Source organism: Periplaneta americana, chromosome 15, assembly GCF_040183065.1.
Source record: "Periplaneta americana isolate PAMFEO1 chromosome 15, P.americana_PAMFEO1_priV1, whole genome shotgun sequence".
Lineage (NCBI taxonomy): Eukaryota > Metazoa > Arthropoda > Insecta > Blattodea > Blattidae > Periplaneta > Periplaneta americana.
Genome location: NC_091131.1, coordinates 19,999,724 through 20,019,397, shown reverse-complemented (window position 1 = coordinate 20,019,397; position 19,674 = coordinate 19,999,724). Strand labels below are relative to the sequence as shown.

The 19,674-nt window shown below is 34.6% G+C and overlaps 1 protein-coding gene across 3 annotated transcripts in view; it reads left to right on the top strand.

Moving 5' to 3' along the window:
• The window catches only part of LOC138714699 (protein C-mannosyl-transferase DPY19L1), a 52,248-nt gene that overhangs the window by 8,567 nt on the left and 24,007 nt on the right, over positions 1-19,674 (top strand). For all 3 annotated transcript variants that reach the window (XM_069846765.1, XM_069846764.1, XM_069846768.1), the window contains 6 exons: positions 2,036-2,250; positions 4,621-4,678; positions 8,830-8,967; positions 10,179-10,331; positions 13,189-13,413; positions 17,807-18,024. In XM_069846765.1, the coding sequence (XP_069702866.1) occupies positions 2,036-2,250; positions 4,621-4,678; positions 8,830-8,967; positions 10,179-10,331; positions 13,189-13,413; positions 17,807-18,024 (1,007 nt within the window). The remainder of the gene's footprint in view (positions 1-2,035; positions 2,251-4,620; positions 4,679-8,829; positions 8,968-10,178; positions 10,332-13,188; positions 13,414-17,806; positions 18,025-19,674) is intronic.

Sequence of the window (19,674 nt, the reverse complement as noted above, 5' to 3'; positions counted from 1 at the left end):
AATGGTCAGGAGATGGCCACACACAGCTCGTGACACCCAAAATTTCATCTCGAAATTTGGCTGGGAACAGATTGACCATCCCCCCTACAGCCCGGATTTGGCTCTGAGTGACTTTCATCTCTTCCTGCACCTCAAGAAGTTCCTCGGTGGTCAACGTTCTGATGGCAAAGATGAAGTGAAAACAGCAGTGCGGGAGTGGTTCACATCGCAGGCGGGTGAATTCTACAATGAGGGGATAGAAAGACTTGTGCCACGACTCGATAAATGCTTCAATAATGGTGAAGATTACGTTGAGAAGTAATTGAAGTGTGGGGAATACAATGCAACAAAAATGATTTGTAAATATCTTCCCGTTTACTTATTACACCCTTTTGGAACTTACTTTATGAACACGCCTTGTAACTGCTGTGTTACATCATTATGGTATTTTATCCCTTTTGCTTATTGAAATAGCCTATTGATTTTCCACAAGAAGGAAAGATAAAAGGAAAGTGATGCACAGATATTCCCTCTGAATTGTCTTCCACAATATAACAGAACATTATGATACATGCAGTTGTGGTACATGAGAAATTGTTACGTAAGTTTGTCACTACAGGGCAAGATTTTTTAAATTTATTAGTACCACAAATTAATACTTTTTAATACGTATTTTTTAAAATATATCCATACATTACATCTGTAGCATTCTTCGAGATGTGTATGCAGTTGTCTTTCGTCCTCTTCTTCCCTCTCTCTTCTCATTTTTCTTCTTTTTTCGTCTTCAGCTTTTTTTGGTCTCTCCTTCTTGACCTGTTTTTCTCATACCCCTCTCTTTTGTTTTCCTTCACTCTCTTTTCTGCCTGTTGAACTTTTCATCTTTCTCTCTTTTCTTCCTCATTTTCACCCTTCTCTTTTTCTCTTCTACCCTTCTGCTATTGTTTCTGTCTTTTCTCCCCTGCTTCAGCTTCTCTCTCTCTTCTCTCCTTTTTTCATCTCTCTCCTCTCTCTGTTGTCATTATCTCTTTCCTCCTCTTGTTTATCACCCAACTTCTCTTTCTCTTTTATCCTTCCTTTTTCCTCACTTTCCTTCTCTTTTATCTCATCTCTCTCTAATCCTTCCTATTCTTTCCCTCCATTTCTGCCCCTTTTCTCCTGATTTCTTCGATACTAGGTCAAAAGGTCCACAGGAAATTGTCCACGTAAAAATGATCCACTATGTTAGAAGTCCATAGTCGTAAATGTCCATATCAATTGATAAAAGTCCAGAATCTAAGACTTATGCGGAATTTAATGTTTAAAATATGGCTTACATAAATGTCCAATGCTAGTAAATGTCCACAAATATGATATAAAGAAATTTTTGTTCTTTATTATATTCTTAATTCGCTTCACCTTCTTTTGAGGTTCATCGTATCTTTTTAGCTGACGTTATAACTCTAATATTATCTATCTACTTCGCTCCATAGATGACGCAATAGTAAGCACATTCCTTTCACGGTTTATCTACTGGTTGGAGAACAGTAGACTACAGTGGACTTTCTTGGACTTTATATTGTCAGCAAAAAGTTGGATGCATTAAGAAGATTGACTGATTCTTTTTCTGCTTGTCATCGTACTTCTTCTCCTCGTCGTCCCACTTCCCATAGTCTCTCTTGTACCTTCTTCTGGTTGTTCCTATTTTTCTCTTTAACCTCCTTTCTCCCCTCGTCTTCCTCTTTCTCCTTCCCCTCCCCCCTTTTCCTATAAGTAACCACATATATCACCTGTACCTATTTTATTGGACCATTGTACTTACCATCACAGACATTGCAAGCCCTTCGGAAGCAATTATAAAATTACATATGTTGGCTCATTTAACTGCTTTAAATTTTCAGAAGTCCCTTAAAATTTACCAACAGTTCAGTGGACAGAAGCAAAAAATGTGAGATTTGTATATGTATGCAAGGCATGTTTAAATTCCATCATTTCCTCCAGTACAGTATAATCTCACCTGTGTTGAATGATGACTAAAATTCACGTGTTGTGAAATAAACTGTGCTTGATGTGCGAACAGGTGGCAATCGGCTCCCTGTATCGCCTGTTCATTACAGTTGCTGACAGGCTGGGCTGGGCGACCAAGCAGTGCTGGCAGGTGGAGCGGGGGCAGGGCTTGCCCCCTGTTACCAGTTGTGAGGGGCTTGGTGACCCCACGTACTTCTACTTGGAGATGGTGTGGCTCTGCGCAGGCCTGACTGTGGCTCTCGTATTCCTGTATGGGATATTCCTAAGGTATGACTAGGGACCTGAATTTTTAGCATCTGTTTTTTTCAAAATTAGCATCTATTTTGTTAAAAGTAACATCTACTTTTTTCCAAATTAGCATCTATTTTTTTTTCCAAAATTAGCATCTATTTTTTTAAAAATTAACATCTATTTTTCTTTTCAAAATTAGCGTCTATTTTTTTTTCAAAATTAGCATCTATTTTTTTTAATTAACATCTACTTTTTTCCAAATTAACATCTGTTTTTTTTTTTCAAAATTAGCATCTATTTTTTTCAGCATCTATTTTTTTTTTCAAAATTAGCATCTATTTTTTTTTTCAAAATTAGCATCTATTTTTTTTTTCAAAATTAGCATCTATTTCTTTAAAATTAACATCTATTTTTTTCAAAATTAGCATCAATTTTTTTTAAATTAACATCTATTTTTCTTTTCAAAATTAGCGTCTATTTTTTTTTTCAAAATTAGCATCTATTTTTTTCAAAATTAGCATTTATTTTTCTTTTCAAAATTAGCATCCATTTTTTTTTTCAAAATTAGCATCTATTTTTTTCAAAATTAGCATCTATTGTTTTCAAAATTAGCATCTACTTTTTTCCAAATTAACATCTGTTTTTTTTTTTCAAAATTAGCATCTATTTTTTTTTTTCAAAATTAGCATCTATTTTTTTTTTTCAAAATTAGCATCTATTTTTTCTTTTCAAAATTAGCATCTATTTTTTTTTTCAAAATTAGCATCTATTTTTTTTTCAAAATTAGCATCTATTTTTTTTTAAATTAACATCTACTTTTTTCCAAATTAACATCTGTTTTTTTCAAAATTAGCGTCTATTTTTTTCAGCATCTATTTTTTTTCAAAATTAGCATCTATTTTTTCAAAATTAGCATCTATTTTTTTTAAATTAAAATCTACTTTTCTCCAAATTAGCATCTATTTTTTTTTTCAAAATTAGCATCTATTTTTTTAAAATTAACATGTACTTTTTTCCAAATTAGCATATATTTTTTTTTAAATTAACATCTACTTTTTTCCAAATTAACATCTACTTTTTTCCAAATTAACATCTACTTTTTTTCAAAATTAGCATCTATTTTTTTTAATTAACATCTACTTTTTTCCAAATTAGTATCTATTTTTTTTTTCCAAAGGAAATTTTGTGCATTCTATCTTTCATTTCTCAAAAGATAACACTGTGAACAGTTCAGTATTTTTCTCCTTCAAATTACATCATCTGTCTGAAACAACAGCATGATACTGTGATAAAACACGTTCACTGTCAACATTGTTTGTTGGTGTCCACTATACTTGTAAACAACATTCTGAAAATTGAAAATGCTTTATTCTCCAACATGGTATTTGCAAAATTTACAAAAAAAAAAAAAAAAAAAAAAAACTAAGATTTGAAGCATAGAGTCCCTGAATGGAATACTGCTGGACTCTTTCATGGACAGTTATAGTTGTTCGCCCCATTTTACGGAGTAACACGTGTCTCACAAATTCAACCAACTTTGATTATGATTAGAATAACTATCCAACTTCAACTGATAAATCGCTACTGGTATTTAATAGCATTTTTCTCGTGATTTCGCAATTTGATAGCAAATTCCCAATTTTCGCATTTTCAATTCTGCTAGAAAATCATGCTAAATCACCTTACAGATGAAGAAAAATACTTTCTACTGCACAATTAAAAAATTCGCTGATTTCGCAAAAGCGAAATTTTGAGGTCCCTAGGTATGACATGTAACAGTAAACACCTAATTACGTCGTCGCCGTAAGTTTTTATAAAGTGGTTTAATATCTCTGGAAAACATATATAGTCCCGTCGCTCTAATTTCCGGCGGCCAATCACGTTACAGGTCGGCTACATTTAAACGTGTGCGTCTTGTGATTCGCTGGTGAAGACGTCATGCATTTCCTAAGGCTCGATAAATACTTAAAATAATCGCCCGCCATTTTGGCTCTTTCGTTGGCGTTCGCAGAAAGCACACGAGGACGTTATTTGCCGCTCAATTATTTGCTCAATTACATTGCGTTTGATTTATTATCATAGGAGCTACGACATGATAATGTTTAACGGTGTGCCAAACAGATTCCTTTTCTGGTAGCTCGGCAACGAAAGAACAAAAATGGCGAACGATACTACCTACCTAGACTTTATAGAGCCTTCAGTTCCTAAGACGTAAGCAAAGAGGAGGAGTCACGCCGGGAATAATAGCGTCGCGACTATAACATCAGTCTGAATTTTACACTGTGAGAAAATATTTTACTTCAGTTGTGTTTAATAGAGGTCTGGATATGTCTCCAGCTCTTCTCTTACTCCTTATGAGTAGACTACATTCATTATGCACAACTTAATGCAGTTTATATTTTTCAGTGAATCCGTGATGGGTGGTTTGTTGGCAGTGATATGCTTCTTTTACAATCATGGCGAGGTGAGTAAAAATTAGATGATAGTTCTTGAATGAAATAAAACAACATTTTTCTCTGGGAAAGGTAGGTGAAATATAAAAATCCTATTCTCTTCATAATGTAAGCTTATGATTGATTGGATTGACCTACTGTCTAAAAGACATGTCTAAGTTACACATCTGGAATGCAGTGATAACTGATTATGATAATAATTCCTGTATGCACAAATGCTCCAGCACATTTTTGGTTTTTGTTCAGCTATAATTTATTTTGTTTTATGAATACAGATCAGCTTCGATTATCGAAATTATTCATTCCACAAAATTGCGACAGAAACCTGCAGAAAAGTATATTCTATTATGTATGTATTTATTTACACTGCAAGTGGCAAGCACCTGGTGGGATTGGTATACACAATATAGGCAATCTATACTAATAATAAATCTATAGCCGAAATTTTTCTGGTAATTTTCGATTTTTCAAAAATAATTGATCCTAACATATATAATTAACCACCCTGAAACCGAAAATCGCATTTTTGAAATTTTTGTTTGTATGTCTGTCTGTATGTTTGTTACCTTTTCACGCGATAATGGCTGAACCGATTTATATGAAAATTGAAATATAAATTAAGTTCGTTGTAACTTAGATTTTAGGCTATATGGCATTCAAAATACATTATTTAAAAGGGGGGTTATAAGGGGGCCTGAATTAAATAAGTCGAAATATCTCGCTTATTATTGATTTTTGTGAAAAATGTTACATAACAAAAGTTTCTTTAAAAATGATTTCCGATAAGTTTTATTCTTTACAAAATTTTGATAGGACTAATATTTAATGAGATAAATAAGTTTTAAAATTAAAATAACGCCATCTAAGACGGTGCAATGAAATAACAAATGACTTCATCTATAAGGGACCCTGGGCAACAACAATCGAAAAAGGGGCCTTGGACAGCAACAATCGAAAGCTATTAAACTTAGCCTACAGACAATGTTTATGTGTTTGTATGAAATAATATCGGAAGCTAAATTAACCGATTTGTATAATTAATTATTATTTCATCATTGGAAAGTGTAGTTTCTCTAGATGGACATATTGCTGTAATGTTATTACAGTAACTTCTGAGTGCTCTCTGGACCAAAATGATGGCATTTTAATTATTTAAATACAATTTAAATTAAGTAACATATTAAACGATTTATCCTTCTATCAAACACAAATGTTTCCTGGATCAAACGTCCTATTTTAATTATGTAATTACTTTATATTTACTTCTAACAGGTGCAGCGGAGCGCATGGGTACGGGTAGTACACAATAAAATTACAATACACAATACGGTTATATACACAATACAATAAGAATACACAATACAATTGTACACAATAATTACAATTAATAATAATACATAAAATAACCTAATTAATAAGCAGACATCGGATTCTAGGGCAAATGCCTATTTTGTTTCTTTAGGAGAAAAGTAAAAATAATTATTAATATTTGTGTTTCATGGAAATTGAAAGGTATTCAAAGAGTTTTATAGTGCCCTAAAATGCCCTAAAACGGTTATTAGAGCCTAATTTGTTAACATTCGCCTAAAAATGCCTAACTCACTGTAAAGTTTCGCATTTTACTCTTACTTTTTATAATTTATATATGCATTCACTGCGAAATTTAAGGCATTTAAAAAGTGGAAAGTTTGCTTCACACCGGCCATGAAACCATTGATAAAGGAAACAAAATGTTTTGAATCTCACGACACTCGCAATAGATTTCACCGAATTTAACATGTTTGGAGGCATAAATGCCGGCAAAGAACCAACCTTAGTTTTGAAGCAGGCAACAATCACAACATGTGCTGCTACCGACTCAGAGATATACTATACTATAAAAATGACTGTTTTCGGTCTGAAACCGATTAGCTGTACTGCCCTTCAGAGTGTCATAAAATCACAATTTTTGGAGAAAGAGTGTTTTTGAAATATTTATGAAAAGTCGTAAAACTGCGAATTAGTAGGGTAAACCGTTACAAAATATTTAAAAGAATGGCCCTCCTAGTGTTAACACTACCAGGAAATGCAACAATAAGTGGAACTTTGTATTTTTGTCCAATTGAATCTCAATAACAACGGTTCATTTGAATGCTCGTTAACAGTTGCTCTTTCCCTCACCTTATTTGTGTTGAGAAGTTTTGAGCGGTAGGACGTTTTCCTGTGAAGTTTAACGCGATAATGCCGAAAAATATAAGTGCAAAACCTACATTGATCCGGCAATGGCTAACAGAATATTCAGAATTCACTTATGATGGAAAAATAATATTCTGCAAGATTTGTAGCAAACAGGTATGTAACAATAGTTGAAATATATAAATTCTATTAATTTTAATGAGTAGGCCTATAATATTTATACATTGACTGAGCTATCCTGAGGTATAATTCTTTTTAAGACCACTACACTTTAACCTTTTAAATTCCGATAGTTAAAGTATTTGCAGGTCATTAAAACTTTGATTGTTCGAACCCACTAACTTTGTGATAGAAATACGGCAATACAACAATTAGGATTAGGTGTAAATGTTCCAGTAAGTATTGATGTTTCTATTGTACCTAATTTAAAATTTGCGCCTCTCACATCAGTTTCGGTTGAAAGAAGTTTTTCTGCTTTCAAAATGATTCTCAGTGACAAAAGGCAAAGGTTAACTGTGGAGAATTTAGAAAAAATTCTGGTGGTGTACTGTGCAGATAATTATAATAAAGTCTGAGCATGGAACTGAATATCAATAACTTAAAATGAGTAATCTTGATATCAATAATCATTATTTCATTAGTTTTAATATATTAAATTTGTGCAGCTCTGTTTATAAATATAATATAGTATTCTTTTTGAATGTTTAAACATACTTTTTTGTGCGTATTTTAGTGTATAACTAAAAATTTCAGTGAAAGAAATAAGTATGATACCTTGATGTGCCTAAAATGCCTATTTTCATTAAAATAGAGCCTAATTTTACAAATTTTGAGCTTATTTTAGGCGCCTAAAACTGCAATTTTTAGTGCCTAAAAATCCGATGTCTATTAATAAGTGAACCTAATTTTACATTACAACCTACATTTGTACGGATAATAATCTTTCACTTTACTGTCATCTCACTCCCTGTAGTGGCACTATAACGCATTTCACTGACACTTTAGCACACATTTCACTGACACTCTATAACACATTTCACTGACACTATAAATTATCACTGATCAGAACTATTCACTGCACTGTAAACCATAACTTCACTGACTCACCTCGCTTCACTGATACAACAGCTCAAATAACACAAATACTTACACCCTTATGCATACTTATAAACAGAACTACATTTAAACTAACAATGTCACCTTAAAAATTAAATGTCACCTTAATTTTAATTTACACTTCATACACAACTTTTTAAGTAATTCTTGAATCTCCTTAAGAAAGGACAGCCCTCAAAGACCGCTGCAGGTAGGTCATTCCAATCATTTATAGTTCTATTTAAAAATGAAAATTTACCTACATCCATTTTCTGTTTCCTACATTTGATTTTAAAATCATGATCGTTCCTACCATAGTACGTTGGCTTCTCAAACCAAGCCGTTATGTCTACCCATGCTTTCTGACCTAGATGTGCTCTATACAATCCATGTGCTAAAAAAAATAAATGTTCATCTTTCTTCTTGTTTAAAGAAGGTCCCTTGTGTAGACTCTTGCATTGCCCTGCTTTGACTATGCCGACATTTTACTAACATTTCCAGCAACAACAAAACGAAACTTCAACGTGCTCATAATTTGTGTGTACGTTTTGTAAGCAATGTTCGCAAATATCATAAGCAATAAGTTGATTTAAACTAGATAAGAAAATAAATTTACATTCACTTCTCCATCTTTTCGAAATTTTTAATTTTTCTAAAAGATGTGAGTTCATTTGTGTATTTTTTTATTTTTGTTTACCTATTAAACTTTTTTTTTTTAATCATTGTGCGTTACTTTCCAATCCACCCTCATATAATGTCATATATGTTGTAAATATTGTGTTTCTAAGTCCATGAACTATGTATGCTGCAGCTGATTGTGTCATGTTTTGTGTAGTGTTACTTCTTTTGTAGTCGCAGTGTGTGTCATATTTAAAATCTTGCTTGTTTCCAGTGTACTCGAGTACAGTGGACCCCACCTCTGCGTGAGAGCTTCGCATATCCGTTCTGCCTTCTGCAGATGATCTGTGTCAGCGTCTGCCTGCATAAACGTAGAGGCAACCTATCAGTAAAACCTTCTCTCCTAATCCAGGTATGATGTACAGAATTGCGACAATAAATTGAAGTAAGCTGTAATGGAAATGTCATGGCCTGTTGCCGATCTAAATGCAGCTACCAGAGTGCTACATTGGAGTTAAATCACTCGCTTGAACTCAGTTGAGTGTCGCACCCTCGAGTGAGATATGATTGGTCATGATACGCTCGCAATAAATAGAAGCACAGTACAAGGTCATCTCACCGACATGTCTTATCTTGTATGGAAGGCGACACATAAGATACACATATGTTTTGCTCACACGGTAAAAATAAGGCTTTATTTTCTACGTTTATGACGAATGTCTAATGGAACAGTCAATGGAACGTACGAAAACAGGAACATGAAGTTATAAATAAAATAGTATGAAAAACTTCCATATACAGTTGTTATTGCTAATTAATAATTATTCAATATTTGATTTACCACATATATAATATGATAGGTCCGTACATAGTGTTCCACCTATATACTGCGACAATGTAGAAATGTTTTACAAAATATTATTGATATAGCAGTAAATTAATAGCAATATTAGTACAGAGATAACGTCACAGAATATATAATAAAACGAATAATCATGCTGCACAACTGTTAAAGATGAAAAGATTGATACACTAATTATTAGAGATTATTATTATTATTATTATTATTATTATTATTATTATTATTATTATTATTACTAGAAAACTTGATACAGTTCTTGCATTATCGTGATTGTGTTCTCCTATTATAATAATTACATTTACATCCAATGACATCTATCAGATATGGCAAAAACAAAATCACTCCCGTGTGGGGGAAAAAAAAAACATTTACCTACAACATTTATATTACATTTTAAGGCAAGTTTTGTAGTTGTACTATGGAGAGGTTAGTTAAACACTGCCAAGTTTTGAAATGATAAACATCTATGATGTTACTACAAGTTCATCACTGTAACAAGAACAAATGTCTAACACTCGGCTTATACCATTCGAGGATTTATCGCTCGTGACAATTTTACCCATCATGCATGTGCACTACCTATCGGATTATGCTATGAACTACTTGGCGCTCGAGCAAAAACATCCGATGCAGACCTCTGGCATCTACAGACGATTTTCGTTGTAAGTCGGGAATTAACTGTGGATTATGATGCAGAGAGTTCCATTTTGGTACTGTTGATATCACTGGCTGCATTTTCTGCTGAATCTTGTTTGTTCCAGCTGCTCACTGTGTCAGGATCCACGTGGATGTGTCTCATTCTGTGGCAGTTTTCGCAGTTTGTTCTCGTCACACAGATTGTCGCCCTAGCTGCTATGTTCATCGTCGGTGCTATAGACAAGCACACACTCCTAGTCATCTTGTTTGGACAGGCTGTAAGTACAGCAGAGCAGTCGAATCTGTGTAATTGCTAACATCATCTAGTTCTCCTGACTTAGGAATTTGATTCCACCTATCCATGTTGTTGATCTGACTCTTTGTCTACCCCAGCCTCCACCTTTTCTATCTCATTCTCGGCTTCTTCCTCTGCTTCATTATTTTTCTCTTCCTCTGCCACATTCTCTTCTTCCTTTTCTATCTCTTCTTTCTCCTTCCACACTTCTCCCATTCTCATCTTCTCCACGTCTTTTATCCTATACCACATCCTTCATCTTCTCTTTTTGCTTCAATTCCATCTATTCCTTCATCTCCTCCTTTTCACCCTTTTCCCCCCTTTTTTTTATCTTCCCCTCTTTCTGATCTTTCTCCTACTTCTGGTCTTCCCCTCTTTCATGTCTCCCACCTATTCCTTGTCTTTTTCCTCTTATTCGCCTTCCATCTCCTCTTCCACAACTATCACCCATGTCGATGGCATTTAAGTGTGTTTAAATGCGACAGGCTCATGTCAGTAGATTTATTGGCATGTAAAAGAACTCCTGCGGGACAAAATTCCGGCACATCCGGTGACGCTGATATAACCTCTGGAGTTGCGAGTGTCGTTAAATAAAAACATAACATTTATAACATAACATTCGTGATACATTCAGAATGCAGGCATGAGTTATCACAAATCCATTGTCACATGAAATTAATATTACTGTTTAAAGTAGGCAGGCTTTCTTTAGGCCGTACTGTTACATTCCATGCAACTAGAACCTGCATTACAATCTAAAGGTACGATCACACGTCGCTACTTTTGCAGCGCTGCAGTACAAAAAACTGCGCAACTCTTGTACTGCGACGCGTGAACAATAGTGCAACCCGAAAAGTAGCGGCTGCCGAACCTGCTGCCCGCTACTTTTCCATGCTGCGCTCAACTTAAAAGTAGCGACGTGTGAACAGGGTTCTCAGGGTTGCAGCCGCAGCATTTTTGATATCGGTTTTGTTGAAACTTTTGCTGCGGTTGCAACCAGTGTTACCACCCAAATGTGCCAATGATACTTTTATTGCTTGGATATATTTTAATGTTAAATGTGATGAAAATAAATTATTTGTAACAGTTATTAAATACACAACACAGTCTGAGCATAATTGGTGATGATATAATTCATTTTTTAAATTTTCCTTAGCGTAGTTCCAAACAGGAGGGTTGCCAACATTGATTACGTGAATATGCTGTTGGTTATCAATTAAGTATATAGGCGTTTTTATAAGCTTTATAGTAAAAATAATGTCAATTTCTGAATACTAGATATGACAGAAAAGGAAATAATTGATAAGGAAGCTTTTGCGTGAGTTTCTTAATAATGCGAACATAACCACAAAATGTATATTGAGAAGTCAACACGGAGATGGAAACCTGCAGCATGACTGCGGCTGCAAAAGTAGCGCCTTGTGTGTGAACAGACTCGCAACCTCCAGTTGCAACTTTTGCAGCACTCGGGTTGCGCAGCACGAAAAGTAGCATGCAGCGCGCTTCTTTTGGCTTACGTGTGAACACGACACGCAACTTTTGCAGCTGCAGTATAAAAGTAGCGCTGTAAAAGTAGCGACGTGTGACCGTACCTTAACATAAGCTATACCATCATAGCAGTATTAATTTGCATGATAATGATGTACACTTTTTCTTATACAGTAGAATCCCTCTTATCTGGCACCAAAGGGACCAGGCTAGTTCCGGATACGAGATTTTGCCGGATAATTGAATAAATACCGGTATAGACAGAAAAAAGTTCGTATTTCATGGTTTCAAATGTTGAAATTGCAGCCCTGTGAAGCTTATTTCTCTATCACTTGCTCATAACTGAATAAACATAAAAACTGTGTGGATTTTCCGTATTAAAATACATCCCACAACACAAATAATACACTAATTTTAGATCACAGTATTCACTGAAAATGAAAGTTCGTGCAATCTTCCTAATGTGGCAAACCTGATGGTCCAGACTGTGGCAATGTGGCAGATTTAAACTTCTTTTTTGCCCAGCCAAAAGTGCCATTGTTTTGGTATTGCCCGTTACAAGGGATTTTACTGTAGTTGTATTACATTTCTGGTGGTTTGAAAGAGAAGCCCTGATGGCTTTAACTCCACCATTGTAAATAAATAAATATATAAATGAATCAGTCGGAGCTAAAAGGAATTATGTCAAAATATGAAATTTTGGGTTATGCAACAATTTGAACAACTGATGTCATGCGCATCGAACGGTGGAAGAAGGAACTAAGACTTTTAAATATTCTTTTGTCTTCTATAACATAAAAATATAATATTTGTGTTATTAGTGGAATATTTTTTGCTTCTCCTGAAAAGTTGTCAAAAGTGACTTAATTCCTTTTAGCTCTGTCTGATTCAAATAAATTTCCCTTCTTTTATTTCTTCTCTTCATTTCTTACTTTTGCTCTTCCATAAATGAAATCCATATCAGCAAGTTGAAAGTTACAATGAAAGTTGTAAGGTTTAATCAGTCAAAATATCGTTTGCAGGATCAAGTTGTCTGCAATCAGACTTCACAAGAATGGCCTTGAGATTTATTCTAGCTGGTTACACTGACAACTGTTTATAACTGTCTTCTGTATCATCCTTAAAAGTTGTAACTTAGTCACTGAATCACCCTGTAGAAGAATAAGAGATGTTTTAACTTATCACCTGGTGTTGCACATAAAAACTCAAATAAATAAAAGAGAATTAATTGAACATTATCATAGTTAACATAAGCAAGACTGTTACCAGTTGGTCGCTCGCAGTATTCTTACACAGTAATTGAGTCTGGTTGTATCTAAAGATTCTGCAACAAGAGGTGTTTGTGTTCACAGCTAGGAATACTTCAGGCAGGCATTTCACTGTTCGGCAATGAATTGTTGCTGACTTCAGTCCTAACATGCCTGATTGCATCGCTGCTTATTGTGATGCTCATGTTCGAACCAACTCTGACTCAGTTCAACTCGATACCCAGGGGATTCATGATGATTTGTCTCACCACGTTGGGCACAATCACACTGAAAACACGCTTGTCCCAGGCTCTGGGCTATAAGGATGATGTAAGTATGTAATGCAATTTGTATAACTTACAAGCAGAGTCCTAACTTTGTCCATTTATCTAGTATTTTGTACCTGCATGAGGATTCGTAGGCTTTTTTATTAAACATGTCCGTGCATGCACAGACAGCCAATATGATCCTGTCGTGAACTGCACGTCACCTGTCATGTTGATACATTTATTTCATACCAATGGGAAACATCCATTTCATATTTTGCAGTGGCTATTTTCATGGCCAGCACCTATTTTCTGAACATGAATGTGTAGAAACCTAACTAGAATATTTGAGAGTAACACTTGTTTTTATTACCGGTACTTGTGTTATTATTTAATTTGCATTTACTAGACAGTCACCAACTATTTGAAGTAATTTCTGAAAAAGCTCGTAAAAGAGTCTCCCTTCTAAAAAGACTAGCAGGAAATAAATGGGGATGCTCTAGGAAAACTTTGAACACTACATACAAAATGTTTATATAGCCTGTGCTAACATACTGCAGAGAAATTTTAATTACTTCACCTTTCATAAACGAAATAGAATATGTTCAAAACCAAGCTCTCAGACTCATTACTGGTGGAATCAAAACAACTCCAATAGATTCTATGAGATTCCTCACTAATATTGACAGCATCACAATGACAATAGAAGAAAAAGCACTGATTCAATATGAAAAACTTATCAGATTACCAGGAAACAATTGGCAATCATACAGTCCTCTCTGTAGATTGAAAACTCAAAAAAGTTTCATATCCATGGTTCAAGAATTAAAACAGAAAATCAATATCCCGAATTTAAAAGAAAACTTACAAATTAAACCAAACCCTTTAACTCTATTAAATATAGAATATAATCTAAATTTAACAGAAGAATCACTGAAATCAGAAGTAAGCATTGAAATAATGAAACAATTGTCTTTAGAGACAATTAATATTAGGTACCCTCCACAAAACTGGCTTCATTTATACACCGACGGATCCTTGATCTCCAGAGAACAAGGTGCCGGTGCCGGTGCAGGTGTTACGTGCTGTCTCTTCTCACTTTATAGATCTCTTGGGTATGGAACAACAAGTTTTGATGGAGAAATTGTTGTAATAAGTGAAAGTCTTAGGAATATTCTATTTCACATCAATAAATTTAAGAATGCAGTTATATTGTCAGACTCCAAAGCAGTTATTCTATCCATAGTCTCTAAACACACACCTTCATCTCAAACAGCAGAAATAACTAAGATGCTCTCTCAATTAATATCACTCAATAAAATAATTGCATTCCAATGGATACCATCCCATTGTGGAATCCTGGGAAACGAGAATGCGGATTCACTAGCAAAGAAGGGCAGCACTGCTACTTACAGACCTGTTACTAAATCTACGTATTACTCTGTGAAGAGAGTTATTAAATCTACATACTTAGACTTCAACAAACAAAATTTGATAATACAATCACAAGGGAAAAAACGGAACTCTCTGCATCATAATCCACAGTTAATTCCCGATTTACCACGAAAATCGTCTGTAGCTGCATTTAGATTGGCAACAGGCCATGATTGTTTGGCCAAACACCTGCATAGAATTGGAATATATCAGTCCCCTAACTGCCCATTGTGCAACTCAAACCAAGAAATGGATTCGGAACACCTCAAAATCTGTGCTTCAGTGGCTGACCATGATAATATCTTTGAAAAATATTGGAGTGCAAGAGGTCAAATGACTTTATTGTCAAACGCCTGGCATTAGAAAACAACAACAACTATTTGAAGTAAAAAAGGGACAATATTTGAAATTAGATCTTTATTATTGTTTGTTGTATTACTGTTATTTTATTATTTATGTTTATGTGTCATTTACTGAATATTTGAAACAATAGAATCAGACACCTTCTCCAAGAAGTTATCACATGATGCACAGGTTCTGTATGAACCATTAATATTATAAATCTGCCTCCTATTTATGGGAAAATGGAAACAAATTACATTATTATTAAATCTGCTTCCTATTTATGTAACTATGGAAACAAATCTGATCCTGAATTATGCATCTTCTGAAACGAATCATAGTTGCTGTCTAGCTTTAAGTATTGAAAATTTCCAAATTATAAGAGTCTAAGAATGTTGTTATTATTATTATTATTATTTTTTTTTTTAAGCAATCAGTTTTTAATGTATTCCAATTTGTGTGAGCAGTCCTCAAAGGAAGTAATGTAAGAGTTATAATTTTAATTTTGCTGTGATTCATTTTCTAGTTTAATGTTAAAATTAACTGATAATTTCACACACTTGTTATCTTCTATGATACAATGAGTGCTGATAGTTTTTCGATAATTTAATTGACCTTAACTAATGTTTGTTGTCATAATAATTACTTGTCTCGAAATAATTATGACAGGAAACATGAGTTTAAAAGCGAAACTAAACGCTATACTGGAGAATTAGCACGGTCACTTTGAACCGTGCCGTTATGTTTAGCACCAAATTTAAGTAAATACACAATGTCACCAACATAAGAACGTGACGTTGGTGTGTGGCGTAGTTGGCGGGAGAAATTTTTTCTCTCTCTGTCTACCTCCTTCGTTCTGAACATTATTGAGAGATAGCACCACTGTTAGCGACAATGTGTATTTGCGTAAATATTGCGAGTAAATTATGACGAGTGCCTTAGATGAGAGGCTCGGGACAGAAACAGTTTTGCTGTAGCGCATGCGCGGACCTCTCATGCAGTGGGAGCGTGATTCTTACTTGAATTTATTTTTGCGTGTACTTGCAGATTAAATGATTGAGATCCCTTCTTGCTCCGGTTACAGGCCTTGCATTTACGAAGGTTATGTTATGTTATGTTAGGTTAGCTTAGCTTAGATTAGGTTAGGTTAGCTTAAATTAGCTTTGGTTAGGTTAGATTAGTTTTGGTTAGGTTAGCTTAGCTTTGGTTAGGTTAGGTTAGCTTTGGTTAGGTTAGATTAGTTTTGGTTAGGTTAGCTTAGCTTTGGTTAGGTTAGGTTAGGTTAGGTTAGCTTTGGTTAGGTTAGGTTAGGTTAGCTTGATTTGGTTCGTCCATGTAGTAGTTAAAATTATATAATATGACAGTTTTTGATTCGTAATATTGTTAAAAAATAATAGGCCTATAATGAAAGCGGTGAATAATTTCACGGTCCTTAAATTTTTTTTTCGTAAAAGGCTAGGTATTTTTCTATAGGCCAGAAATAAAACAGCAACGCCGTCATAATTACGTACTTTACGCTTTGGCGAACATTAACCGGAAATTTACTTTCCGTCATTTTAATTGTATTCCGTGAAACACATCTTTTTTCCTGTTAATTTCCTTGTGATAACCTAGTTTATTATCTTATTACATCTTCATTTTCATTTAATGCATTCAAAAAACCGCCGTTGTACTACATAAAACCTTGAACTTGACTAATGGAGTGAATTATTTAAGAATATAGTCGCGAATTTGACTACCACCATTTCGATTATATTTTGTTTGATACGGCTCGGTACGGCCCGGTGACTAGTGGCCAGCGAGTAGAGTCGACTATCGATATTGGTCTGCCGTGCGTATTATCCAGTTGTTCCAAACTAAATTACCTGAGGATAACTATTGTCATGAATTGTATTCAGCAAGATAATTCCAATCCGAAGAACTGTAATTCTGAACAACTAAACTTTCGAGGTTATAGTACTACCACAGTCTAATATAGGCCTATACAGTCACGAAGCTTGAGTTGTTGAGGGTACTAAGAACAATAGACTGTGCCGGTACTATTTCACATTGTCTGTGATGAGGCGATAGTAGCGATCCTAGTGGTTAGCAACTATCTATGGATGCATATTCCCTACATATTGAGCTTCGTGACTGTATATACTTGACTGTGATAATAAGATCCAGAAAAACAGTCGAATCGAAGCAGAGATGATAAGAATAAAAGACTCCTTAGAATAAAAACAACTGAACATTTGAGGTTATAACAACACTTTATTTTAAACTTTTTTATCATTGCTTATCAATAATTTTCAACATGTTTAATTTTATTGTAAACATTTTTACTAATAGTAATTATTTGTGCAATTATTATAATTAATTTATTGTTCCATGTCGAGTCTTACTTAATCGTTTGATTGCTGATACATCAGAGTTGATACAAATGAAACAAATGAACGTAAGAGAAAAGAAACTATCATGTATCAATTTTGAGCAGCATGCTTTTAACTATCAGTATAATTCGATTCTCATTGGTCACTCTAGCGTCATTGAGCTTGTTCATTGGCTGAGAAACGTTCACATGGGATTATCAATGTAATTTCTGTCATCAATAGTTACCCGTTCTCAAACAGAAATATAAAAAAATTATCTTCACAAAAGAATAGAAACGGATGAAAACAGTGTTGTTAATTTTGTTGCAGAGTCACATTATCAACGTCTTGAAATCCAAATTAACAGGCTACCGGGACTTCCATACATTGCTGTACACATGCTCGCCAGAGTTTGATTTCCTACCCTTGGAGACACTGTGGAAACTGACAGAAACACTTCTTCTGCCAGCAGTAATCCTGTCTCTGGTGGCGGTGTTTTGGTGTTGGATATCAAAGTTCCTTTCCAGGTCCAAAGGAAATGAACAAAGGTGAAAATACTTTTTTTAGGCCACTGAGATGGCTTTTTATTAAATGTAGCTAGTTTGTATAGCTAGAGGGTTTGGAATTGAATGGGTTATATCAGCTGCTTGTCTATGCGGATGACGTGAATATGTTAGGAGAAAATCCACAAACGATTAGGGAAAACACGGGAATTTTACTGGAAACAAGTAAAGAGATAGGTTTGGAAGTAAATCCCGAAAAGACAAAATATATGATTATGTCTCGTGACGAGAATATTGTACGAAATGGAAATATAAAAATTGGAAATTTATCTTTTGAAGAGGTGGAGAAGTTCAAATATCTTGGAGCAACAGTAACAAATATAAATGATACTCGGGAGGAAATTAAACACAGAATAAATATGGGAAATGCGTGTTATTATTCCGTTGAGAAGAGCTTTTATCATCTAGTCTGCTGTCAAAAAATCTGAAAGTTAGAATTTATGAAACGTTTATAATATCTGTTGTGCTTTATGGTTGTGAAACTTGGACTCTCACTTTGAGAGAGGAACATAGGTTAAGGGTGTTTGAGAATAAGGTGCTTAGGAAAATATTTGGGGCTAAGAGGGATGAAGTTACAGGAGAATGGAGAAAGTTACACAACACAGAACTGCACGCATTGTATTCTTCACCTGACATAATTAAGAACATTAAATCCAGACGTTTGAGATGGGCAGGGCATGTAGCACGTATGGGCGAATTCAGAAATGCATATAGAGTGTTAGTTGGGAGACTGGAGGGAAAAAACCCTTTAGAGAGGCCGAGATGTAGATGGGAAGATAATATTAAAATGGATTTGAAAGAGGTGGGATATGATGATAGAGAATGGATTAATTTTGCTCAGGATAGGGACCGATGGCGGGCTTATGTGAGGGCGGCAATGAACCTCCGGGTTTCTTAAAAGCAGTAAGTAAGTAAGTTTGTGTAATTACACTTGCTACAAGATGGAATATCTCTGTGTACTCATTCTATTACAAACTTTAAAACAATAATAATAATAATAATCATCATCATCGTCGTCGTCCTTGCAGGTATTAGGTCTAGTGGCCTGTTATGGTTTCCGTCCATCTTTTCAGGGGAGCGTCCCAAAGATAGTCTTCCATGTGGTATATAGCGGAGAATTTGTCTTGGGAGTCTGGAACGGTCCATCCTATTGACATGGTTAAGCCATTTTTGTCTATAGTGGTTGAGATGTTCATAAATAGGTGTAATTTTCAATTCATTTGTAATTAGTTCATTCCTTTTGTGGTCAAGCAAGCTGTAGCCGGCAGTCCTCCTTAGAAATCTCATTTCCGCAGTTGTTAGGCGTTGAACATCTGAGTTTCGGACAGTCCAGGCCTCACTACCATTCATGAGGGCAGGTCTTGCTAGAACTTCATATGCTTTTAACCTGTTATGTTTTTGGGTTTTCGTGGTTGTGAAAACCTGGTTGATGGTTCTTAAGGCTCCATTAAAATGTTGAATATTTTCAGATATATCAGTAACAGGTAAATATGTCAAATTATAACCTAAATATTTAAATGAGTTTACCTGTTCTAACATATGGGTTCCAATGCAAATTTTACTCCTAACTGGGCATAACTATCTTGGAATGCCATAATTTTTGTTTTGTTTGGGGAAATTTTCATATTGAAATTT